This window comes from Mobula hypostoma, chromosome 9, assembly GCF_963921235.1.
Source record: "Mobula hypostoma chromosome 9, sMobHyp1.1, whole genome shotgun sequence".
Classification (NCBI taxonomy): domain Eukaryota; kingdom Metazoa; phylum Chordata; class Chondrichthyes; order Myliobatiformes; family Myliobatidae; genus Mobula; species Mobula hypostoma.
The window spans coordinates 76,413,618-76,440,826 of record NC_086105.1 but is presented as its reverse complement, the minus strand read 5'-3'; the positions used below and the strand labels follow the sequence as shown (position 1 = coordinate 76,440,826).

At 42.5% G+C, this 27,209-nt stretch overlaps 1 protein-coding gene across 1 annotated transcript in view; it reads left to right on the top strand.

Moving 5' to 3' along the window:
* The window catches only part of ndc80 (NDC80 kinetochore complex component), a 122,134-nt gene that overhangs the window by 89,243 nt on the left and 5,682 nt on the right, over positions 1-27,209 (top strand). Inside the window, exons 12-15 of the mRNA XM_063058506.1 lie at positions 825-980; positions 5,314-5,403; positions 5,511-5,603; positions 23,533-23,672. Coding sequence (XP_062914576.1) covers positions 825-980; positions 5,314-5,403; positions 5,511-5,603; positions 23,533-23,672 — 479 coding nt within the window. The remainder of the gene's footprint in view (positions 1-824; positions 981-5,313; positions 5,404-5,510; positions 5,604-23,532; positions 23,673-27,209) is intronic.

The following is a 27,209-nucleotide window of genomic DNA, read 5'->3' as shown; positions in this document are numbered from 1 at the left end:
CAGAGGTAAGGAGGAATTTTTTTAGTCAGAGAGTAGTGAATCTGTCAAATGCTTTGCCACAGCCTGTGGTAGAGACCAAGTCTATGGGTATACTTAAAGCAGAAGTTGATAGTTTCCTAATCGGTCAGGCTATCAAAGGGTATGGCAGGAAGGCAGGTGTGTGGGGTTGAGTGGGCTCCGGGATCAGTCCTGTTGGAATGGCAGAGCAGACTCAATGGGCTACATGGCCTAATTCTGCTCAAATGTCCAATGGTCGAATGGACTGGAAAATTGCAAATAGCACTCTTTTTCAGAAGGGAGGGAGGCAGAAGAAAGAAAATTATAGGCCAGTTAGCCTGACTTCAGTGATTGAAAAGATATTGTCTATTATTAGGCATCAGGTTTCAGGGTAATTGTAGGCACATGATAAAATCGGTCAAAGTAAGCTTGGTTTCCTTGAGGAGAAATCTTGCCTGACAATTCTGTTGGAATTCTTTGCGGAAATAACAGGCATGATAGACAAAGGAGAGTCAGTGGATGTTATTCATTTGTAGGCCAACTTATTGGGTATATTTAAGGTGGAGGTTGATAGATTCCTGATTAATCAAGGTGTCAAAGATTATTGGAAGAAAGCAAGAGAATAGGGTTGAGAGGGATAATAAATCAGCCACAATGAAATGGCAAAGCAGACCTGAATCTCTGATTCTGCTTCTATGTCGTATGGTCTTATGATTTGTGAACCCAAGTGGCATGATAACTGTCTGTATCTGTTGAAACTTTTCATTGATATTAATCCTGTGATTGATCTATTGTTTAATCTCCTTTTGTTGTTGCCTTTCCTTTAGCTGGAAATCAAACTACAGGAATATCATACAATGGCTCGGAAGCTCAAACTAATCCCCAAAACAGCTGAAAATGCTCGAGGACGAGATTTTGAGATAAGTCTCATGGATATTGCCTCTGGGAAAGGGGATTTCTTACAAAAGACCCTAACAATAAGAGTAAAGCATTTTATAATACTTTTACATTGCCAAGTCTAACAAATGTGATTAGCATATATTACTTTGTAACATAGCAATAAGGGAATGATAAAAAACATTGAATCTGTTGATTAATACAGAAGAGATGAAGCACTTTATTTCTTTGAAGTAGTATGTGGAGCAGTTATCTCACAGTGTGTTTTATTACCAGAGAAATATTTTATAGGTAAGAGTTCACTGGATGAGTCCATAGTCCAGATTTTGTTAGTTTTGCTCAGCATCATCTTGTTCTGTACTGAACAACTTTTCATCTACCACATACTGCCTTTTCTAGGTATTAGTTTATTAAACATTTCCCTGGAAAGCTTTCACTGTATTAACCCATTTCCTATCATAAGGAACCCAATGCTGTACTCAGTACAACAGATCTCATTGCCCTAGATAACTTAAGTAATCGCACTACTTTTGCCACCAGTTTTCCAAACAATGTGCAAAAAGATAGTGATCTTTCTTTGCTATACTTGTCTTTATCATTTTGATGTCCTTTTTCTTTCACTTTTCTGTCTGAAAAAGAATATCTGGCAGAATGCAAATAAATCTCTTCTCTCTCTTTTGCAAATTAAAGTAAAAAATTGTTTACCCAAGCTATATTTCTGTCATTGGCAAAATGTATTTTACTTGTAAGTGGTCAGAGAGGTCATAAGTTAAGGGTGAAAGGTGAAATATTTAAGGGGCCTTGAGGGGGAACTCCACTCACTCAGTATACCAGCAGAAATGGTGGGTTCAGGTTCAATTTCAACATTTAAGAGAAGTTTGGGCAAGTGCATAGATGTATGGAGGGCAATGGTCTGGGTGCAGATCGATGGGGCTGTGCAGAATAATAGTTCAGTATGGACTAAGTGGGCTGAAGGGCCTCCTGTGCTGTAGTCTCTTTACTCCATTGACCTCCATGAATTCTTACACCTCATACTGAATCTCCCCTTAACCTTCCTTCAGATAAGAAGAGTAACTTCAAACTTGACCGATCATTATCTGGTTCCATTCTACTAGTTCTCTGAACCTCTACAAAACTGTAACATTCTCACTGAATATTATGCACAGACATGAATTCAATACTCCAGCTGAGACCTCACTAATGATTTATTGAGGTTCCAGTTAAGATGGCACCAAGCTGCAGTCTCTGCTATTTCCTTCTTATTTCATAGGACTGAATTTGGGGACAGAGAAGGGTGTTCGTGATTAGGTTAGGATTTGGGGATAGTGGTTTGAGAAAGTTAAAGGTCAGATTTGTTTCTTGGGACGGGGATGTTAAGGAGACAGAGATCAGGCCTCTGCTCTGTATTTGAAGCCTAGTGATGGGGATGGCTGACAAAGGACATCTGGAACTAGGCCTTGATTTGCCACTGAAGTCCAGCAATGTGTACATTGCTGCTCCACTCGTGTTCAAACTCCAGCGACGTGGACATTGGGATGAAGGATATCTGGAGACTAGGTTTCCGCTCTGCACTCTACGGTCAGTGATGCAGACAGATGTCAGAGGACAACTGAGGATGTTGGGCTGTCCCAAGTTAGTCTCAGGAATAGAAGTTTGTGTGAGCAGGAGGCACGAGGGCTGGTCAGTTGGCAAGCCCAGAGACTGAGCCTGGAATTTGGTTCCTGTCATCGTCTAGTCCAGGGGTCAATACTGAAGATTGAAAGTTGATCTGGTCCAGAAGTTGAAGCCTAGAGGTCCCAAGAGTAGTCCTAAAGTTCCAAGTTCAAAAGTAAATTTATCATCAAAGTACACTTGTCACCATATACAATCCTGAGATTCATTTCTTACGGGCATACACAATAAATCCAAGAAACACAGAAGAATCAATGAAAGACCGCACCCAACAGGACAGACAAACAACCAACTTGCAAAAGACAACAAACTGCAAATACAAAAGATACCAAAACCTAATAAATGAATATCAAGAACATGAGGTGAGGAGTCCTTGAAAGTGAAACAGGTTGTGAGAACAGTTTAGTGTTGGAGTCAAGTGAAGTTACCCCTCTGATACAAGAGCCTGATGGTTAATGGTAATAACTGTTCCTGAACTTGGTGGTGTGGGTCCTGAAACTCCTGTACCACCTTCCTGATGGCAACAGTGAGAACAGAGTTGGGGGGTCCTTGAGAATGGATACTGTTTTCTTGTGATAGCACTCTGTATAGATGTGCTCAGTAGGGGGAGGGCTTTTACCTGTGATGGACTGGGCCATATCCTCTACTTTTCATAGGATTTTCCATTCAAAGGCTATTAGTGTTTCCATACCAGGCCGTGATGCAACCAGTGAATATACTCTTCGCCACACATCCATAGACATTTTAGATGTCATGCCAAATCTTTGCAGACTGAGGATGTAGAGGCGTTTCCACACTTTCTTCATATTAGCACTTTCGTGCTGGACCCAGAACAGATCCTCTGCAATGATAACACAGAGGAATTTAAAGTTGCTGGTCCTCTCTACCTATGATGCCCTGATGAGGACTGGCTCATGGACCTCCAGTTTCCTCCGCCTGAAGTTAATAATCAATCTCCTTGGTTTTGCTAACATTGAGTGAGAAGTTGTTGTGGCAGCACTCAGCAGGTTTTCAATCTCTCTCCTAATTGCTGATTCATCTCCACTGCTGATTTGGCCAATGACAGTAGCGTTTTCAGTAAACTTAATTATGGCATTGGAGCTGAGCATGGCCTCACAGTCACAAGTATGACATGAGTAGAGCAGAGGATTAAGCATCCAGTCTTGTGGTGCACCTGAGCTGATAGAAGTTGTGGAGATGTTGCCAATCCGAACTGAGTTCTGCAAGTGAGGTAATCGAGGATCCAATTGCACCCAGAGGTATTGAGGCCTAGGACTTGAAACTTATTGATTAGTTTTGAGGGGATGATAGTATTGAATGCCAAGCTGAAGTTGGTGAAGAGCGTCCTGATGTATACATCTTTGTTGTCCAGGTGTTCCAGGGTTAAGTTGGAGGACTGTCAGTGATTGTGGGTGAGAGGGAGGAAAGAGGCTTGTTTTGCTGTTGTTTTGTTGCTTGTTGTGTTTTGTGGTGTTCTGCCAGGCATTGTGGACATGCTATTTTGGTGCTGGAATATGGCAACACTTGCGGGCTGCCTCCATCACACCCTGAGCGTGCTGGTTGTTAACACGAGCGACACATTTCACTGTATGTTCTGATGTACAGGTGATAAAGGTTGCGTGTATCTTCTTATCATTTACTCTGCAACTTGGATTGTTGTGTATTTAATTTACTGAAATAACACTCACATTTTGACATTGCACAGATTATACACTTTTGCAGCTATTAGTTTAGATTTATCTGATCAAGGTTATAGGAGCTGACATGGCACTGGTGATCTAAATGGCCAGCTTTATGCAGATAATGAGATGTTTGTGTTGCAGACAGTGGGAAAAGTTGTCCAAGTAGGTTGTTAATCAGATGGGACTTTGGACATAGCAGTGCCAAATGGAAGTTAATCCCAAGAACTGCCAGGTGGTACATTTTCGGAAGGCAAACAAGGAAGGATAGTAATTGGATAACTATGCACAATATTCCAAATGTGGCCTAAGAAATGTTCTACTAAGCTGTGAAGTGATCTCCTAGCTCCTGTATTCTATGCTACAGCTGATGAAGGCAAGCATCCTATATGCCTATTGTTGTACCCAATCTATCCATCTATGTTGCTGCTTTCTGGTCACTGCAAAATTTCACCCCAAGATGTCTCTGTACACGAATGCTCCTAACTCTTGATGCTTAGTCAAGATTTGACCTCCCAAAATACATTAAATTCCATCATCAACGCTTCATGCAATTTTCCTATTGTTTCTGTAATATTGTTAAATAATATGGCTTGTCATTCACAACACCACTAATTCTTGTGCCATCTGCAAATGTACTAATTATACCTCCTACATTCACATTCAAATTGTTAATCTATATCACAAACAGCAAAGGTCCAAGCACCAATTCCTATAACACACCATCAGTTGTTGTTTGTCGTTTATTTCTGATGTGTTTTTCTTACAATAACAACAATAATTAAATTGATCAAAGTTATTAAAAAGTGCAAGGAGAGGGTGGACATTGTTTCCAGAAATTAAGTGAGGAGGCATTTTGGTATAGATGCTACAACAGGAATGCTAAGTGATAGAGTGTGTCTCCAAGCAGGACAATTGTGTGTTAAGAAGCAAATTTAAAATAAGGGAGTACACTGAATTAGTTACAATTCAAGATGACATTTTTGGATTTTTTAACTGGACTGAAAGGTCAAAAGATTTCTGTTATAATAATCTTTTAGTTTCATGTGACCTGTCATTATTTCTGCAGCATGACCTAGTGGCACTATTAAAGGAGCAAAATAAAGAAATTCAGCATTTGAGAAATAAGCTGATGAATGTGCAAGAGGCCAATGAACAAGTATGAAGATCATTATTGCTATAAATTCAGTGAAGCATTCTTTATACAGAATTTGTCTGGATGTGTTAAATGGGAGTTTTCTGCTGAATATAATTTTTCTCATCTAGGTTCAGGCCATGATAGATGACAAAGCAAATGATTTAAAAATGTTAAGAGAACAAATTCGTAAAGTGGATGAAACCATGGAACAAGAAAAGGAGGTAATTTGCTTCAGTTATGTGGAGATTTAAAATGATTGAACTTGTACCTTTAATGTTCCATTATGAGCGCGCTTACTACCAAGCTCAACAGTAGCTTTTATTCCGCTGTTAAGATGTACTTTTTGTACAATGAAATGGGCTTGATGTTACAATCTACTTGTTTTTATCTTGCACTTTATTTTGTAGTTTTTATACCTTATTCTGAATTGCTATCGCTATTCCTTGTCCTACCTCTACATTTTGTGTAATAATTTTGCTTTGTATGAACAGTATGCAAGACAAGCTTTCCATTGTATCTTAGTACATGTGACAATAATAAACCATTACTAATTTTCAAGAAGGGAAATAGGATTGTTGTGTATGTGGCCTGGCTACACAATAATGCTATTAATAAAAATGCTGGAGACGGGAGCTAAGTTTCATGGTTCTTTACTAGTAGAAACCGAATTCAGAACACACGCGTACAGATCGATACGCACCTAATAGCGCATGCTCAATATGCACCTAATAGTGCATTCAACGACATGTTACTACAACATAAAGTAGTCCCCTATTATACTGTAGGCTATACAGTACACTCCCCTTTTATTTTAATAGTGTATCAACTTTTTTTTTTACTGGGGCACTATGCTAAACAAATGTTTACCCCAACATACGAACGCCTACCATTTGTTTACTTAGTAACTTAATAATATCAAATTATAACAAAGTAATGTAATAATATCAAATTATAACAAGCCTTTCTTTTTTACTTTTGGTCTAAGAGTCTCTGGGGAGGTCTCCTCTGCCTCTCTGAGTAAAGTCTGACTTGAAACGTTTGCTTCGGGGAATGAGTCTCCACAGGTACCTCAGGTGGGTCCTCAGCACTGATGACAGGCTTATCTGTGGAGGAGGCTGATGTGGTCACAGCAGGAGTGTTTGCTTCTATGTCCGGGGAGTCCAGGCAAGGTGTTGTTCTGTTTTTCACCTGAGCATTCAGGATTTGATCCACATGACGTGCTTCTATGTCATGAGAGTCCGGGCAAGATGTTGTTTTTTTCACCCGAGCATCCAGGATTCGGTCCACGTGCTGTCTCCATACGTTCTCTCCCACCTGTACACTATACGTCAGTGGCCTGTCTATGGCGGAAATTATACCCAGCTGCCACTTTTTAGTCCGGTAATCACATGCAAGAACTGACTGTCCCACACTGAAGCTCCGTGTTGACTTAGCATTCTAGTGTTTGAACTGTCTGTTCTCCACATCACACCGTACATTTCGTTTGAGAAGATCCATGCGGGGCCTCGGGTTCCTGTTCAGAAACATCATCGCTGGAGTCTGGTTAGTGGTTGCATGTACTGCATTACGATAGGCAAGGAGGAAGCTGTCCATCTTGTGTTGTAGTGGTCGATTTTTGCTGTCCCTTGCCTTAAGGGCTTTCGTGTATGTCTACAAATCTTTCTGCTAAGCCGTTTGTGGATGGATAGTAAGGAGCCGATGTAAAGTGCTTGATTCTATTCTTTTTCACAAAACTTTGGACTTCTTCAGAGACAAATTGTCGTCCATTGTTTGTGCAGATTTGTTCTGGTATGCCACTCCTGGCGAACATGGTTCTCAGCACTGTAGTGGTCTTTTCTGATGTGGTTGTCTTCATTTTGATGACCTCTGGCCATTTGGAATGTGCATCAACGGCGATTAGAAAGATAGTTCATGAATGGTCCAGCAAAGTCGATGTGCACTCGTCGCCATGGTGATGAGGGCCACTCCCACAGATGGAGAGGGGCTTGTGGTGATGTGTTCTGGATCTTTTGACATCCAGGGCAGTTCTTGGTCACATCCTCAATCTGTTTATCGATTCCCAGCCACCATACATTGGCATGGGCAAGACCTTTCATCTTCACAGTACCCGAATGCCCCTTGTGCAGTTCCTCCAGCACTCTGGTGCGTAGCTTGGGAGGAATCACAACTCGTGAGCCACACATTAATGTTCCTCGACTTACTGACAACTGCTCCTTCCTCGCTGAGAAGGCTGGAAACAGTGTGTTACCCCGCGCTGGCCATCCCTTTACCATGATGTCATACACTTTTGACAACGTAGGGTCATTGCGTTTTTCCCTTTCAATGAGGCTGTTTGTTACTGGTAATGGTTCAACTATTGTTATGTGAAAGAATTCTGCCGAATCCATTTGTGTCGTTATCCTGGAAGTCAGCAGTGGTAAACGTGACAATCCATCTGCGTTGCCATGTTGCTTGGTCCCCTTGTGTTCAGTGTCATACCTGTGACCTCCTAAGAACAGCGACCATCGCTGCAGCCTTTGTGCTGTCATCACTGGAACACCTTTTCTTGGATGGAAGATTGACTTGAGAGGTTGATGGTCAGTCAACAGGGTAAACTTTTGTCCATACAGGTAATGACTGAATTTCTTGACTCCCCACACGAGGCTTAGGGCCTCTCTGTCAATCTGTGCGTAGTTGTGTTCAGCTGAAGTTAGCATTCTTGAGGCAAAGGCTATTGCTCTTTCTGAGCCATCTGGAAACTTGTGCGATAACACAGCTCCTATCCCATGGGGCGAGGCATCACAAGCTAGTCGGATTGGTAAGGAGGGGTCATAGTTCGTGAGTCCCATTCTAAAGTTATGAGTCTTTTAGTTTCTTGAAATGCTTTTTCACAGTTCTCAGTCCATTTCCACTGTGTTTCTGGCTGTAATAGTGCACTTAGTTGGTGTAGGACTGTGGCTTGGTTAGGCAAGAACTTGTGGTAATAGTTCACTTGTCCAAGATATGTTCTCAGCTGAGACACATTTTTGGGTGGTGGTGCCTTAAGCACCGCTTCTATCCTGAGAATGTGTAAACCATCCTTGTTGAGCACATGCCCACAGTATGAGATTTCCTTTTTGAAAAATTCACATTTCTGTCGATTAGCTCTGAGCCCATATTCTTGTAACCTGGTGAGCATTTGTTTAAGGTGAGACAGATGTTCGTCGTCATCTTTGCCAGTGATAATGATATTATCCAGGTAACACTGAGTCCCTGGAATCCCCTGCAGGACCTGGTTCATTGCCCTTTGCCAGATTGCAGGAGCTGATGCTATCCCAAACACCAATCTGTTGTACTGGTAGGGTCCTTTGTGTGTATTTATTGTCAGGTATTTCCTAGATGTTTCACCTATTTCCATTTTGAGACCAGGCTGGGTCAAATCGATTTTTGTGAAATGTTCCCCTCCTGACAGGGAAGCAAAGATGTCCTCAATACGAGGTAGAGGATACTGTACTGTGCGGAGAACTGGGTTAACAGTCACTTTAAAGTCACCACATATGCGCACCTTGCCTGGTTTTCCTGGTTTTGTGCTGGAGGTTTTCTTCATCACTGGAACAATAGGCGTGGCCCATTCACTCCAATCCACCTTCGACAGGACCCCAGTCTGCTCCAGATTTTTCAGCTCAGCCTCTACTGTAGGACAGATTGCATATGGCACTGGTCTGGCTTTGTGAAATTTTGGATGTGCATTGTCCTCGATCTTAGTCTTTGCCTTCATGCGTTGAAGTGTTCCTATTCCTCTCATGAACACTTCCTCAGAGTCAGCAAGTACTTGCGACAGTCGCTCAGCTGTAGCCTTGCTGCCCTCCTTTGCTGGCACATCTAGTGCCTTGATGGTGTGCCAATCCAACTGAATTTTCCTGAGCCATTCACGTCCCTGCAATGGTGGTCCTCCATTTCTCAGTACATAGAGGTTCAGTTGCTGTGTTTTACCTCTGTGGGTCACTGTCACTTTAATTTGCCTTTGGGGACGCACTTTCTGTCCTGTGTAAGTGTTTAGCAGTAGTTTATTTCATTTCAGAGGTATGTGCGAAAACAGTTGTTTGTAGTCGTGTACAGAGATCACTGTTAAAGCTAAGCCTGTACCCAACTCATTTTCAGTCTCATGCCTGCCACTTGTGGAGTGATCCATATTACTCTTCGATCATCTGTCTCTTTCACGCTGTGAAGTTGCAGACAAGACAATTCACTTTCGTCTGAGTCGTTTTCATCAGAACTGCCTTCTTTCATTTTGTTTAAATTATTGTATTTTTCTTTCTGGGGTTTCTTGTTTCTCTGTATTCTGTCCCTTTTCTGCTGTTTACTAGCTTTGCAAATGCTGCCAATGTGGCCCTGTTTGCCGGAGTTTCTGCGTTCTTTGTCTTTAAACACTCAGGGTCATGTGACATGTTCCCACAACGGTAACATTTCTTTCCTTCATTTCTGCTCAGTGACATTTTATTCATAGCATATTCCAGAGGTTTTTGTTGTATCTCTGAAGCACCTCGTGTGGCTGTTTCTAATGATATTGCAATGTTCAGTGTCTTCTCTAAGGTAAGGCCTCTTTCACACAGGAGCTGCTTCTGTGTGGTTTCACAGTGCATGCCACACACTAATCTGTCCCTCAATACATCCGATACACCAGCTCCAAATTGACAATGTTCTGATGATTTGTGCAATTCAGCACAGTATGGTGGCATTACTGGTCAGGGATACTATTACAGCTACAGAAAGGGTGGGTAATGTAGCAGGACCCTCTTTTGAGTCAGTGTGGGTAGAAGTCAGGAACAGGAAGGGAGCAGTTACTCTATTGGGAGTATTCTGTAGGCCCCCTGGTAGCAGCAGAGATACCAAGGAGCAGATTGGGAGGCAGATTTTGGAAAGGTGCAAAAATAACAGAAGTGTTATCATGGGTGACTTTAACTTCCCTAATATTGATTGGCACCTGATTAGTTCCAATGGTTTAGATGGGGCAGAGTTTGTTAAGTGTGTCCAGGACGGATTCCTGTCACAGTATGTTGACAGGCCAACTAGGGGAATGCCATACTAGATCTAGTATTAGGTAACGAACCGGGTCAGGTCACAGTTCTGTCAGTGGGTGAGCATCTGGGGGACAGTGACCACCGCTCCCTGGCCTTTAACATTATCATGGAAAAGGATAGAATCAGAGAGGACAGGAAAATGTTTAATTGGGGAAGGGCAAATTAGGCTATAAGGCTAGAACTTGCTGGTGTGAATTGGGATGATGTTTTTGCAGGGAAATGTACTATGGACATGTGGTTGATGTTTAGGGATCTCTTGCAGGATGTTAGGGATAAATTTGTCCTGGTGAGGAAGATAAAGAATGGTAGGGTGAAGGAACCATGGGTGACAATTGAGGTGGAGAATCTAGTCAGGTGGAAGAAGGCAGCATACATGAGGTTTAGGAAGCAAGGATCGGATGGGTCTATTGTGGAATATAGGGTAGCAAGAAAAGAGCTTAAGGGGCTGAGGAGAGCAAGAAGGGGGCATGAGAAAGCCTTGGCGAGTAGGGTAAAAGAAAACCTCAAGGCATTCTTCAATTATGTGAAGAATAAAAGGATCACAAGAGTGAAGATAGGACCGATTAGAGATAAAGATGGGAAGATGTGCCTGGAGGCTGTGGAAGTGAGCGTGGTCCTCAATGAATACTTCAGTATTCACCAATGAGAGGAAATTTGATGACGGTGAGGACAATATGAGTGAAGTTGATGTTCTGGAGCATGTTGATATTAAGGGAGAGGAGGTGTTGGAGTTGTTAAAATACATTAGGACGAATAAGTTCCCAGGGCCTGACAGAATATTCCCCAGGCTGCTCCACAAGGCGAGGGAACAGATTGCTAAGCCTCTGGCTAAGAGCTTTATGTCCTTGTTGTCTACGGGAATGGTACCGGAGGATTGGAGGGAGGTGAATGTTGTCCCCTTGTGCAAAAAAGGTAGTAGGGAGAAGAGGGTAATTATAGACCAGTGAGCCTTATGTCTGTGGTGGGAAAGCTGTTGGAAATGATTCTTAGAGATAGGATCTATGGGCATTTAGAGAATCATGGTCTGATCAGGGACAGTCAGCATGGCTTTGTGAAGGGCAGATCGTGTCTAACAAGCCTGATAGAGTTCTTTGAGGAGGTGACCAGGCATATAGATGAGGGTAGTGCAGTGGATGTGATCTACATGGATTTTAGTAAGGCATTTGACAAGGTTCCACATGGTAGGCTTATTCAGAAAGTCAGAAGGCATGGGGTCCAGGGAAGTTTGGCCAAGTGGATTCAGAATTGGCTTGCCTGCAGAAAGCAGAGGGCCGTGGTGGAGGGAGTACATTCGGATTGGAGGGTTGTAACTAGTGGTGTCCCACAAGGATTGGTTCTGAGACCTCTACTTTTCGTGATTTTTATTAACAACCTGGATGTGGGGGTAAAAGGGTGGGTTGGCAAGTTTGCAGACAACACAAAGGTTGATGGTGGTGTGGATAGTGTAGAGGATTGTCGAAGATTGCAGAGAGACATTGATAGGATGCAGAAGTGGGCTGAGAAGTGGCAGATGGAGTTCAACCCGGAGAAGTATGAGGTGGTACACTTTGGAAGGACAAACTCCAAGGCAGAGTACAAAGTAAATGGCAGGATACTTGGAAGTGTGGAGGAGCAAAGAGATCTGGGGGTACATGTCCACAGATTCCTGAAAATTGCCTCACAGGTAGATAGGGTAGTTAAGAAAGCCTATGGAGTGTTAGCTTTCATAAGTCGAGGGATAGAGTTTAAGAGCCGCAGGTGCAGCTATAGAAAACTCTGGTTAGGCCACACTTATCCAGTACTATGTCCAGTTCTGGTTGCCTCACTATAGGAAGGATGTGGAAGCATTAGAAAGGGTACAGAGGAGATTTACCTGGATGCTGCCTGGTTTCGAGAGTATGCATTATGATCAGAGATTAAGGAAGCTAGGGCTTTACTCTCGGTGGAGAAGGAGGATGAGAGGAGACAAGATAGAGGTATACAAGATTTTAAGAGGAATAGATACAGTAGACAGCTAGCGCCTCTTCCCCAGGGCACCACTGCTCAATACAAGAGGACATAGTCATAGTCATACTTTATTGATCCCGGGGGAAATTGGTTTTCGTTACAGTTGCACCATAAATAATAAATAGTAATAAAACCATAAATAGTTGATAGTAATATGTAAATTATGCCAGGAAATAAGTCCAGGACCATCCTAATGGCTCAGGGTGTCTGACCCTCCAAGGGAGGAGTTGTAAAGTTTGCTGGCCACAGGTAGGAATGACTTCCTATGACGCTCTGTGTTGCATCTCGGTGGAATGAGTCTCTGGCTTAATGTACTCCTGTGCCCAACCAGTACATTATGTAGTAGATGGGAGACATTGTCCAAGATGGCATGCAACTTGGACAGCATCCTCTTTTCAAATACCACTGTTAGAGTTCAGTTCCATCCCCACAACATCACTGGCCTTACGAATGAGTTTGATGATTCTGTTGGTGTCTGCTACCCTCAGTCTGCTGCCCCAGAACACAACAGCAAACATGATAGCACTGGCCACCACTGACTCGTAGAACATCCTCAGCATCATTCGACAGATGTTAAAGGACCTCAGTCTCCTCAGGAAGTGGAGATGGCTCTGAACCTTCTTGTAGACAGCCTCAGAGTTCTTTGATCAGTCCAGTTCATTGTTAATTTGTATCCCCAGGTATTTGTAATCCTCCACCATGTCCACACTAACCCCTTGGATGGAAATATGGCTTTAAGGTAAGGGGTGGGAAGTTCAAGGGGGATATTAGAGGAAGGTTTTTTACTCAGAGAGTGGTTGGTACGTGGAATGCACTGCCTGAGTCAGTGGTGGAGGTAGATACACTAGTGAAACTTAAGCGACTACTAGACAGGTATATGGAGGAATTTAAGGTGGGGGGTTATATGGGAGGCAGGGTTTGAGGGTTGGCACAACATTGTGGGCCAAAGGGCCTGTATTGTGCTGTACTGTTCTATGTTCTAATATTCTGAAATGCTTTCATTTTTGCTCTATGATTCCATTTGTGAAATTTAAATCTTTCAGCAATGACGAGTGGTTTGGGATTTAAATACTGTTGGAGAGTGACTACTAATTGCTTGAACGTTTTGTCAGCTGGCTTTTCAGAGGTTAACAAGCTCCATAGCAGCCTGTATGTTTTTGCTCCCATAATACTGAGTAAGACGCTGGCTTTCTTTAGCATCACAATATAACTCCACTCTTTCAATGTAAGTTGCCCAGTCTTCAATGCTACTATCAAATGCTGTAATGGTTCCAATCACCGTCATCTTTGTTATGTTAATTTAGCCCCATTCTCCCTTTTTTGACTCACGTGACCTTTTTGCTACCGCCACGAGCGCACTCCGTCTGGATGTGTGTGAATCGCTCCCTTTTTATCTCCCTTTTGGGGCAGGTAGACCCTCAGCCCCTAGGGGTCAGCGCCGGCTGTGGCCTCGGCTGAATGTTCTGCGGATCCGACTGTGTCGCTTGGTCTCTCAATGTTCCCGACCCTGGCTGTGCTCCTGCTTCCTTAGCTCGTACCTTGCTCTCTTCCTCCGACTTTCGTTTTCAATTAAAACACAACGTTCCAATACGATGTTGGTTCATTAACCTCGTCGCCAATTTGTTGTGTATGTGGCCTGGCTACACAACAATGCTATTAATAAAAACGCTGGAGATGGGAGCTAAGTTTCATAGTTCTTTACTGGTAGAAACCAAAGTCAGAACACACACGGACAGATCAATACGCGCCTAATTGCGCATGCTCAATATGCACCTAATAGCGCATTCAACAATGTGTTACTACAACATAAAGTAGTCTACTGATGTCTACTATAAGCCTACTGACTCTTACAGCTATCTGGACTATTCCTCTTCTCACCCTGTCTCTTGCAAAAATGCCATTCCCTTCTCGCAATTCCTCTGTCTCCGCCGCATCTGCTCTTAGGATGAGGCTTTTCATTCCAGGGCAAGGGAGATGTCCTCCTTTTTTTAAAGAAAGGGGCTTCCCTTCCTCCACCATCAATTCTGTTCTCAAATGCATCTCCCCCATTTCACGCACATCTGCTCTCACTCCATCCTCCTGCCACCCCACTAGGCATAGGGTTCCCCTGGTCCTCACCTACCAGCCCACCAGCCTCCGGGTTCAACATATTCTCCGTAACTTCCGCCACCTCCAACGGGATCCCACCACTAAGCACATCTTTCCCTCTCCACCTCCTCTCTGCTTTCTGCAGGGATCGCTCCCTACGCGACTCCCTTGTCCATTCGTCTCCCCCATCCTTCCCCACCGATCTCCCTCCTGGCACTTATCCTTGTAAGCAGAACAAGTGCTACACATGCCCTTACACTTCCTCCCTTACCACTATTCAGGGCCCCAGACAGTCGTTCCAGGTGAGGAGACACTTCACCTGTGGGTCGGCTGGGGTGATATACTGTGTCCGGTGCTCCCGATGTAGCCTTCTATATATTGGCGAGACCCGACGCAGACTGGAAGATCGTTTTGCTGAACACCTATGCTCTGTCTGCCAGAGAAAGCAGGATCTCCCAGTGGACACACATTTTAATTCCACATTCCATTCCCATTCTGATATATCTATTCGTGGCCTCCTCTACTGTAAAGATGAAGCCACACTCAGGTTAGAGGAACAACACCTTATATTCCGTCTGGGTAACCTCCAACCTGATGGCATGAACATTGACTTCTCAAACTTCCGCTAATGCCCCACCTCCCCCTCGTACCCCATCCGTTATTTATTTATGTACACACATTCTTTCTCTCTCTCCCTCTCCTTTTTCTCCCTCTATCCCTCTGACTATACCCCTTGCCCATCCTCTGGGTTCCCCCCCCCCCACTTTCCCTTCTCCCTGGGCCTCCTGTCCCATGATCCTTTCATATCCCTTTTGCCAATCACCTGTCCAGCTCTTGGCTCCATTCCTCCCCCTCTTGTCTTCTCCTGTCATTTTGGATCACCCCCTCCCCCTCCCACTTTCAAATCTCTTACTAGCTCTTCCTTCAGTTAGTCCTGACGAAGGGTCTCGGCCCGAAATGTCGACTGTAACTCTTCCTAGAGATGCTGCCTGGCCTGCTGCGTTCACCAGCAACTTTGATGTGCGTTGCTTGAATTTCCAGCATCTGCAGAATTCCTTGTGTTTGCCTTATTATAATGTAGGCTATACAGTACAAGGATTAATGCTGTAAATTGTGAATCTCAATTCAGTGATAAGGAAATTACTGGAAAGGAATATGAGAGGTAGGAGTTGCAAGCGTTTGGAAAATCATGGGCTAATTATAGACTGTCAACATGGCTTTATGAAGGGCAAGTCATGTCCTGCTTACATGGTTCAGTTTTATGAGGTAAACTGGGATCCATGTCCATAGCTCCTTGAAATTGTTTGCACAGTTTGATAGGGTAGTAACAAAGGCATTATAGCATGCTTGCCTTTATTAGTTAAGGCACTCATTTCAAGACACAGGAGTTATTTTGCTGTTTTATAAAACTCAGTTTAGACTGCATCTGGATTATTCCCTTCATTTCTGGGCACTTCATTAGTGGAAGGATGTGGAGGCTATGCAGAATGTGCAGATGAATCTTGCAAAATGCTGCTTGGATTAGAGAGCATGTGCCAGAAGGAGAGTTTAGAAAATCTTGGGTTGTTTTCTCTCGAGGAAGAGAGGGTAAAGGGAGATCTTTTAGAGTTTTATGAGATTATGTGACGCATAAGACAGCTAAAATGGTTTTCCCAGGAATTAAGTATCTAATACTAGAGGGCATGAACTTAAGACCATGAGATAAGATGTAGGCCACTCGGCCCATCGAGTCTGCTCCACCATTCAATCATGGGCTGATCCAATTCTCCCAGTCATTCCCACTCCCCTGCCTACTCCCCATACCCTTTGATGCCCTGGCTAATCAAGAACCTATCTATCTCTGCCTTAATTTCATCCAATGACTTGTCCTCCACGGCCGCTCGTGGCAACAAATTCCACAGATTGACCACCCTCTGACTAAAGTAATTTCTCCGCGTCTCTGTTCTGAATGGACATTCTTCAATCCTGAAGTTGTGCCCTCTTATCCTGGACTCCCCTACCACAGGAAATAACTTTGCCATATCTAATCTGATCAGGCCTTTTAACATTCGGAATCTTTCTATGAGATTCCCCCCTCATTCTCCTAAACTCCAGGGACTACAGCACAAGAGCTGCCAGACGTTCCTCATACAGTAACCCTTTCATTCCTGGAATCATTCGCATGAATCTTCTCTGAACCTTCTCCAATGTCAGTATATCCTTTCTAAAATAAGGAGCCCAAAATTGCACACAACACTCCAAGTGTGGTCTCATGAGTGCCTTATAGAGCCTCAACATCACATCCCTGCTCTTATATTCTATACCTCCAGAAATGAATGCCAACATTGTATTCGCCTTCTTCACCACTGACTCAACCTGGAGGTTAACCTTTAGAGTATCCTGCAGAAGGACTCCCAAGTCCCTTTGCATCTCTGCATTTTGAATTCTCTCTCCATCTAAATAGTCTGCTTCTTTATTTCTTCCACCAAAGTGCATGACCATACACTTTCCAACATTGTATTTCATTTGCTGCTACTTTGCCCATTCCTCTAAACTATCCAAGTCTCTGCAGGCTCTCTCTGTTTCCTCAAAACTACCCACTCCTCCACCTATCTTTGTATCATCGACAAATTTAGACACAAATTAATTCATCCCATAACCCAAATCATTGACATACATCGTAAAAAGCAGCGGTCCCAAAACCGACCCCTGTGGAATTCCACTGGTAACCGACAGCCAGCCAGAATAGGATCCCTTTATTCCTACACTCTATTTTCTGCCGATCACCTAGTGTTCCACCCATTCTAGTAACTTCCTTGTAATTCCATGGGCTTTTATCTTACTAAGCAGCCTCATTCAAAAGCTTTCTGAAAATCCAGGTACACCACATCCACTGTATCTCCTTTGATTACCCTGCTTGTACTTTCCTCAAAAAATTGCAGTAGGTTAGTCAGGCAGTATTTTCCTTTCAGGAAACCATGTTGGCTTTGGCCTATCGTGTCATGTGCTTCCAGATACTCCATAATCTTATCCCTAACAATTGATTCCAACAACTTCCCAACCCCTGATGTCAAGCTAACTGGTCGATAGTTTCCTTTCTGCTGCCTCCCACCCTTCTTAATTAGCGGAGTAACATTTGCAATTTTCCAGTCATCCAGTACAATGCCAGAGTTTCTCGATTCTTGAAAGATCATTGTTAATGCCTCCTCATTCTCTCCAGCTACTTCCTTCAGAACCTGAGGGTAAATTTCATCAGGTCCAGGAGATTTATCCACCCTCAGACCATTAAGCTTCCTGAGCACCTTCTCAGTCTTAATTTTTACTGTATATATTTCACTTCCCTGACACTCTTGTATGTCCGGTATGCTGCAGCTATCTTCCACTGTGAGGACTGATGCAAAATACGCATTCAGTTCCTCTGCCATCTCTTCATCGCTCATTACAATATCTCCAGTGTCATTTTCTATTGGTCCTCAGACTACTCTCGACTTTTTTTTACATTTTATATACTTAAGAAAGTTTTTAATATCTTCTTTGATATTAGTCACCAGCTTCCTTTCATAATTCATATTTTCTTTCCTAATGACGACCTTAGTTTCCTTATGCAAGTTTTTAAAAACTTCCCAATCCTCTTATCTTCCCACTAGCTTTGGCTTCCTTGTATGCCCTCTCTTTTGCTTTGACTTTGGCTCTGACTTCACTTGTCAGCCACAGTAGTGTCTTTCTTCCATTCGAAAATTTCCTCTTTGGAATATATCTGCCTTGCACTTCCCTCATTTTTTTGCAGAAACTCCAGCCATTGCTGCTCTGCTGTCCTTCTTGTGAGTGTCCCTTTCCAGTCAACTTTGGCCAGTTCCCCTCTCATGCCATTGTGATTTCCTTTATTCCACTGAAATACTGACACATTGGAATTTAGTTTCTCCTTCTCAAATTTCAAAGTGAACTGGATCATATTGTGATCACTGTTCCCTAAGGGGTCCTTAACCTTAAGCTCTCTTATTGCCTCCGGATCATTGCACAACACCCAATCCAGCACAGCCAGTCCCCTAGTGGGCTCAGCAACAAGCTGTTCTAAAAAGCCATTCCTTAGACATTCTACAAATTCTCTCGAGTTCCAGTACTGGCCTTGTTTTTCCCAATTCACTTTCATGTTAAAATCCTCAATGATTATCATGACATTGCCCTTCTGACACGCCTTTTCTCTCTCCTGCTGTAATTTGTAATCCACCCTAACCTTGAGGTGAGAGGGGTAAAATTAAATGTAGATGTACCGGGCAATTTTGTTTTTCAAATAGTGTTGGATGCTTGAAATGCGCTGCCTTAGGTGCTGATGTGCAATAGAGGTGATACATATACATAGATGCATATGGTGTAGGCAGAAGCAGTTAGTTGGTAGGCTTGGAGAGGTTTAAAACTAATTTGGCGAGGGGGTGGGAATCAGGATGGGCTGCTGGTGTACAGTATTTGCAGCATGCAGAGACACTGAGCAAGGAACAAGAAGGTGGGGAGTGGCATTGCCAATCAGTGATAGTATGACAGGTGCAGAAAGGGAGCACATTGTGGAGACCTTGTCTATTGAGTCAGAAACAGGAAGGGAGAAATTATTCTATTGGGATTATTCAATAGACCCTACAATAGCAACAGAGACATTGAGGAACAGATTGGGAGGCAGATTTTGGAAAGGTGTAATAATAAGAGGATTGTCATGGGTGACTGCAATTTCCCTAATACTGATTGACACCTTTTTAGTGCAAAAGGTTTAGATGGGGTGGAATTTGTTTGGTGTGTCTGGATCTGACTCAATATGTAAACAAGCTGAAGAGAGGAGAGGCCTTACTGGATCCGGTGCAAGGCAATGAACCAGGTATCATATCAGATCTCTCAGTGGGAGAGCGTTTCAGAAACAGTGACCGCAACTCCCTGATCTTTGCCGTAGCCTTAGAAAGGGACAGGAACAGACAGTATGAGTAAGTTTTTAATTGGGGGAGAGAGAAATTATGCTACTAGGCAGGAACTTGGGAGCATAAATTAGGAAGTACTTGTGGAAATGCACAATGGAAATATGGTGGTTGTTTACGGAGCACTGTATGGGGTTCTGGATAGGTTTGCCCTATTGAGGCAGGGGAAGGATGGTAGAGTGAATGAACCATGATTGACAGTAGACAATAGGTGCAGGAGTAGGCCATTCGGCCCTTCAAGCCAGCACCGCCATTCACTGTGATCATGGCTGATCATCCACATTCAGTACCCGTTCCTGCCTTCTCCCCGTATCCCTTGACTCCGCTATCATTAAGAGCTCTATCTCACTCTTTCTTGAAAGCATCCAGAGAATTGGCCTCCACTGCCTTCTGAGGCAGTGCATTCCACAGATCCACAACTCTCTGGGTGAAAAAGTTTTTCCTTAACTCCATTCTAAATGGCCTACCCCTTATTCTCACATTGTGGCCTCTGGTTCTGGACTCCCCCAACATCAGGAGCATGTTTTCTGCCTCTAGCGTGTCCAATCCCTTAATAATCTTATATGTTTCAATCAGATCCCCTCTCATCCTTCTAAATTCCAGTGTATACAAGCCCAGTCGCTCCAATCTTTCAATAATATGACAGTCCCACCATCCCGGGAATTAACCTCGTGAACCTACGCTGCACTCCCTCAATAGTTAGAATGTCCTTCCTCAAATATGGAGACCAAAACTGTACACAATACTCCAGGTGTGGTCTCACCAGGGCCCTGTGGAACATCTAGTCAAGAGGAAGAAAGAAACTCAAGGTTTAGGAAACAAGGATCAGACCGAACTCTAGAGAGTTACAAAATAGCTAGGAAGGCATTGAAAAACAGACTTAGTAGAGCTAGAAGGTGCATGAGAAGACCTGGGTGAGTTGGATTAAAGAAATATCCAAGGTGCTCTATATGTATGTGAAGAACAGGAGAATGATTAGAGTGAGGGAAGAACTGATCAGGGATAGAGGAGGAAATAAATCCCTGCAGTCAGAGGAGATGGGGGGTCCTTAATGATTGCTTTGTTTCAGTATTCCTCAGTGAGAGGAACCTTGCCATAAAACAGGCTAATACGCTGAACCATATCTATGTTAAGAAAGAGGATATGCTGAAATTTTTTCGAAAGATTAGGTTGGTTACATCCCTGAGACTGGACACGATATACCCAGCTTGCTGTGGGAAGCAAAGGAAGAGATTGATGTGCTTTGGTGGTTATCTTTGTGTCGTTACTGGCTACAGGAATAGTACCAGATGGCTGGAGGGTGGCAAGTATTATTCCTTTGTTCAAGAAAGGGAATAGGGATAACACTGGGATTTATAGACCAATGAGTCCTACTTCAGTGTTTGGCAAATTATTGGAGAAGATTCTTAGAGACAAGATAATTAGGGAGAGTCATCATGGCTTTGTTGAGGGGCAGATCATGCCTCACGAGCCTGATGGAGTTCTTTGAGAATGTGAAATTGATGAAGGTAGGTCCGTAGATGTGATTATATGGATCTTAGTATGGCTGTTGATCAAGTTCCTCATGGTAGACTCATCCAGAAAATCAGGAGGCATGGGATTCAGGGAAACTTAACTGGGTGGATACAGAGTAATGTTGCACCTCTATAAAATCCTGATTAGGCTACACCTGGAATATTGTGTTCAATTCTGGTCGCCATTATAGGAGTGATGTGGAAGTTTTACAGAAGGTGCAGAGGGAATTCACTAGGATGCTGCTTGTATTACAGAGCATGTCTCATGAGGATAGGTTGAGCAAACTAGAGATTTTCACTTTGGAGCAAAGGAGGATAAGTGGTGACTTTAAAGAGGTGTTACAAGAGGCAGATACCTTAGGGGCATTTGAGATTCTTAGATAGGCAAGTGGATGATAGATAAATAGAGGACTATATAGGAGGGGAGGCTTAGATTGATCAAAGTGGGTTAAAAGTGTTGACTATTCATCAACAGATCTAGGTTAGGCAACTCACTACGCAACTCTTAATTAATCAAAGCTCATACTCTATTGTCTCTGCACAGACAACAACATAGCTATGTTAACCCCAGGCTATCAACTTAAAGCATAAATTCTACTGCTCTCTCTGTACCAAAACTTACTCGGGCCACTTTTCCAATTTGTAGCACCAAAAACGAGATCTCCTATTGGCCAGATGATCAATCCTTTCTTCTTTCAACCCCTGGAAGGGGTTTCTTCCTTGCAATAGTTGGTCTCTAGAGTTCTTGCTCCTTTGCATTTGAAGCTCCTTACTTTTAAACACTTAGCAATTCAAAAGTTGTGCTTCAATCTTGTTGGCTTTAGGTTATCTGACTAAACTATGTCAGATTCCCATTGGATGTAGTCCAAGGGCTACATAACTTTGTGCCCTTAGGTGACTTCTTTTTTTTCTATTCAGCTCTGGTTCAAACCAGATAAACTGGGTCACCCAGACACTGGGCTGAGATTGCAAGATTATTTCTGTGTAAGGGTCTTTGTCCCACTGACCCCCCGTTGCCTAGGGTGAATAGCCGTCAACCTCGCCAACAGTGCAATTGCTTTGGTGCGGATAAGGTGTGAGTTGCCCAATGATCAGCCACGACACAAATATGAAACAATATACCAAGTGCGAGTAAATAATTATACGTTATAGCAAATTTTTGGTGTTGGGTTAGTAGAAACAACTACAAGAAAAGGCGCCACATGAGTAACTTATCAGTCTTGTGCACATAATATTTTAATACATTGGAGTTCATGCCTCTGCTTCCATCCACAACGTCCTTCCGAGACTCCGGCCACCTTCCGAAACCCCGAGGTTCGGTGTCCACCGCCCAGGAACCCCGTCCGTTCCTCACACGTCTGTCCTCTCCACTCACCTCCCGAAAAAGCCCGTGCTCCTCAACTCAGCACACATATACAAGATAACAGAACATGACTTCCATTGGCTAACAAATGAATACATTTTCCATTATCTCCCTGTATAACCCAAACATTGCAGTTACAGAGAACCCCTTATTCAGCAGTTAACATTACGAGAAGCCATTTTAATATAACACTTCAGACAAGCCATTTTGGTAATGAGCGATTAACAGTTTACCTAGTATACTGAGAGCCCTACATCTGCAAACCTGCTGTTGTGCACAATAAACAGCTTATCTGAGAATGATCTCAGGTTTAGCAGATCAGTAGTGCAAACTCCTTGTGTCCATGTTCAATTGCTCTGATTAAATTATCCCAGAGCAAGAATCAGTTCATCTAACAATTCTCAAAATGGAAGTTACAGAGCAGCTTCACAAAATGGCAGCCTTCATTCCTTCAAGCACACAGCAAGAACAAAGACAATTGGTTTGTCTACTTCCACAGTCCTTTAACCATTCGAGTTTGATGTTTTCTGCATTTTAATTCCTGCATGGCCAATGAAAAGTTAGCATAACATTGTGGGCCAAATGGTCTGTACTTTGCTGTGTTCAGTTTTCCTAAATGATGATTTATTTGATTATCGTCTAGAACATAGTTAAATAACATCACCTGTAGTTTCCTGCCTCCATTTTTGAAGAAGGTTTTACCTTGTCAGTGTTCTGGTACCTTTCTGGGTTTTAGCGAATTCTAAAAATTTTTTAGCAATGGATCTGTTATCTCTCTGGCCACTTCCTTTAAAACACTAGCGTGCAGTCCATCAAGTCCTGATGAGTTGTCTGCTTTTAGTCCACTAAATTTCTCGTTGGGGCTAGTGAGTTATGGGCATGGTATGTTGATGCCGGAAGTGTGGCGATATTTGTGGCTGCCCCCACCAGCACAATCTGGGAACTATGTTGCTTGATGATGCAAACAGTACATTTTACTGTTTCAATGTTTTTGATGTAAGTGTGACAAATAAAGCGGAATCTAATCTTAGAGGCTATTTCTGGGTGTTCGTGGACCATCTCCACCTGTCCTGTTACTTAAAATGAGTGGCATCGATTTACAATAAAGTGCTGTGAAACAGTTAATGACATGCAAAGTGAATATCGACAGGATAAAAATATATGCAAAGCCAACTCTAAACTTGATTTGGAAAAAATGAAAATATAAATTGAATTACTTGCAGGAAGATGATCGAAAAATGGCAAAGCAAGTTGAAGAGCTTGAATCTCTGGAAAACAAAAAACGGTTTTTGCAGAAGACCTCAAAGACCATGAAGGAAGAATTAGATGAAGCAGTTGGACAACTGAAAGCAGCTAAATACCGGTTTGTATGGGTTCATTTTTCATAATATTGGGACAGGTGGTTTAGTCAATAGAATCTATAATAAAAATGTAATTTCCATTTAAGATTTCAGTTCCTCAGTTTTCTGACTTTATTTGGGGTTATATAATTGATTAAGATTATAAGCTCAAAACTAGTTAGAACAGACTAGGAGCATTGGCCTGAGAATCCCTGCAGAAGTCCCCAAACAGAGTTCTGTTGCTGGAAGTGGTAAGATTCAAGCATGTGTTCAAAGCCGCCTTGATGAAATGCAACATTCCCACAGTTCCTTGGGAACCTCTGGCCCAGGAGTGCTGAAGGAAGAGATCCTTGGAAGCCATGCATTGGGAGCACACAGACGGCATGCTTGAGCAGCAGAAAGTGTGCACCCCTTCTGAGATTAATCAAGTGTAGTCCCATCAGCCACTATCTGCTCCATCTGTGGAGTCTGCAGTTCCCACACTGGCCTTGTATGCCACCCCTGAACCCACAATAGTGGAAGCAAGTTGTCCTTGAACCTGAGCTGCTGCCTAAAGAGGACTAAATGCAGCTTGATGCGTTGTCATTGACACCATCCATGGCTTTGCTAATTGGAAGTAGACCAATAGGGCTCTACTTATCTGGATAGGATTTGTCCTATTTATTGTGAGCTGGATGTACTGTGGTGTTTTTCTAATATTTTAAAATCTTATATACACTTGTATATCAATGTCATGAGATTTATAGTACACACAAAAACTTATGCAAAGCAATTTGTGGCACATCTTCCCCTCACTTGAATTTTCCAATTGTCTGTACAAGATTAAGGCTTTCTTCCAGTACGATCTTGCACAAGTCTTGACTGTCAGAGCTAAACCTTGCATTAGGGACTTAGCTCCCAACTCATCGGTACGGCACAGGGCATTCCCAAAGCATTTGTCCAGCAACAGAAGCATGAAAGGCATTAAAGCAGAGATTCCTTCTCTCCTCCCTGTTAGTTAAGTATCAAATATGTCATTTCATTTGAATATTTCTGAATTCAGTTACTCAGTAACCTTCAGTTTCTCAAGAACTGTATAAAAAAAATACAGTTGTCATTGAAAACATGCACACACACATTAATTAAATCAAAACTTTATGTTTAGTTTACCAATTCAGGAGGGGAAATTTGCAACGGTTAATGCTGCCCAATAGATTTCATGGGGAGTCTTGTGAATAATAATGATCAGCTTCGGGGTGGAAAACAGTAGCTGAATAGTTTGTAGGTATTTAAGTCTGATATAGGGTATGATATAAATGATATTTATGAAACTAGATCAGCATGGAATAGGAGAAATACTATAATCCTCAGAAATTTTAATGTATAATTGACCTCACAGATAAAATGGATTCTAACAATGTAGATAATGAATTGCTGGAATGTATCTGGGAATGATTTCTGCATCATTATGGTAAGGGATTAGCAGGCTTTTTCTTTACAAGTACTGGGCTAGAATTAGGAAGATCGTACAGTTTTACACATGGCTAAGGAGAGAAGGAGGATAGGCTTCAGATTTTTGGATGTTTGAGTTCTCTTCCAGGGAGGGTGGCTAATATGCTATTGGCAAGGTTTGCTAGAAGTGCGTGAGGGTGGGGGCGGGGAGGTTTAAACTAGAGTTGCAGGGAGATGTGAACTAGAGTGCCAGAACAGATAGTGGATGGATGTGGAGACATGTTGTTGAGACCTCAGACAAAGCCGGGAATCAAAAGGAGTTGAGATGTTATGTTTCTTTTTCTTTCTTTTCAAATCTTTTTATTATTATTATTATCCATGTTATTATTTCAAATCTTTTTATTATTATTATTATGTTATGTTGAAGTAGTTTGAAGTATTGTTGAGGCCTTATTAGGAGTACTATGTGCTCTTTTGGTCACTTACTTCCAGGAAAGATTGAAAGAGTACAGACAAAATTTGCAAAGATGTTGCCAGGACTCAGAGGATATCATTTTCAAGAAAAGAGTGAGTAGGTTAGTTTATTCCCTAGAATGTAGAAGATTAAGGTGAGTTTTGATAGAGGTATACAAAATTATGAGGGTAAATGCAAGCAAGCTTTGATAGTCTTCCTCATTGTCCACTACACCCCCAATCATGGATTCATCTGCAAATTTGCTGATCCAGTTAACCACATTAGCATCCAGATCTAGTCCTCTCAAAATGAATGCTAACATTGCATTTGCCTTCCTCAACACAGACTCAACCTGCAAGTAAAACCTTAGGGAATTTTGGGAATCCTGCACAAGGACTTCCAAGTGCCTTTGCAACTCAGATTTTAAAATTTTCTCCCCATTTAGAAAATAGCTTATGCTTTTATTCCTTCTACCAAACACTTCCTGGCTGTATTCCATCTGCCACTTCTTTGCACATTCTCTTAATAAGTCCTTCTGCAGAAACCCTACTTCCTCAACCACCTACAAAGCCTCTATTCCTTCATTAAAATTGTCAACATATCACGTGAGAAGAAGCAGTCCCAACACAGACCCCTAAAGGCAATGCTATGTCTATGCTAGTATCTTTCCTGTAATACCAAGGGCTCATAGCTTGATAAGTAGCCTCATGTTGGCACTTTGTCAAAGGCCTTTTGAAAATCCAAGTGCACAACATCCACCAATTTTCCTTCGTCAATCCTGCTTGTTATTTCCTCAAAAATAACAAGTGGGAGTTGAGAATATCATGAGATTAGTGTAAATGGGTAAGTGAAGTTCAGTACTGACTGGAAAGAGTGCAGAGGAAATTTACGAGGGTACTGCTGAGTTATAGAGAGGTTTAGCTGGTTGAGACTTTTCATTAAGGTGTTGGAGAATAAGCGGTGTATAAACTTGAGCGATATAGATAGGGTGAACGTAGCCAGTCTTTTTCCAACGTTTGGAGAATCAGGAACTAGAGGGTACAGGTTTCAAGTGATGGGAGTAATTCAATAGGAACCTGAGGGGCAAGTTTTCACCCAGAGTGGTCGGTAAATGGAATGAGCTACCAGAGTAAGTAATTGAGACAGGTACATTAAGAACATTTGAAAGGGACATTGACAAGTACATGGATAGGAAAGATTAAGAGTGATATGACTAAACACAGATATATGGGACTAATTTAGGTGGGAATCTTGATTGGCATGGGTCAAAGGTGCTTTTTTTGTGTATTACGACTGACTCAATAGCCTATGCTATATAAATCTGATTTTTTTTTTCTATAATCTTAGTTAACAATTTAAGACTAAATGGGAGCAGCTGAGTTTCCTTCTTTCAGATAATTCCCCTCCTCCCACAGGTGCCTCTTGATCCACTGAGTTCCCACAGTGTCTTATGTTTCTGCATTTGCAGTTTCTTTTGTCCTCCAACCTATCCAATCTCTTAAAAATGAAACGTACAGTCCAAGTAACAAATTGGCGAATCTGCTCTGCACTTTCTCCAGTGCAATCACAAACACCCATGTCAAGATGGTGTTTGTTGACTATAGTTCAGTGCTTAACACCATCGTTTCCACAACCCTGATTAATAAACTACAGAGCCTGGGCCTCTGTCCCTCCC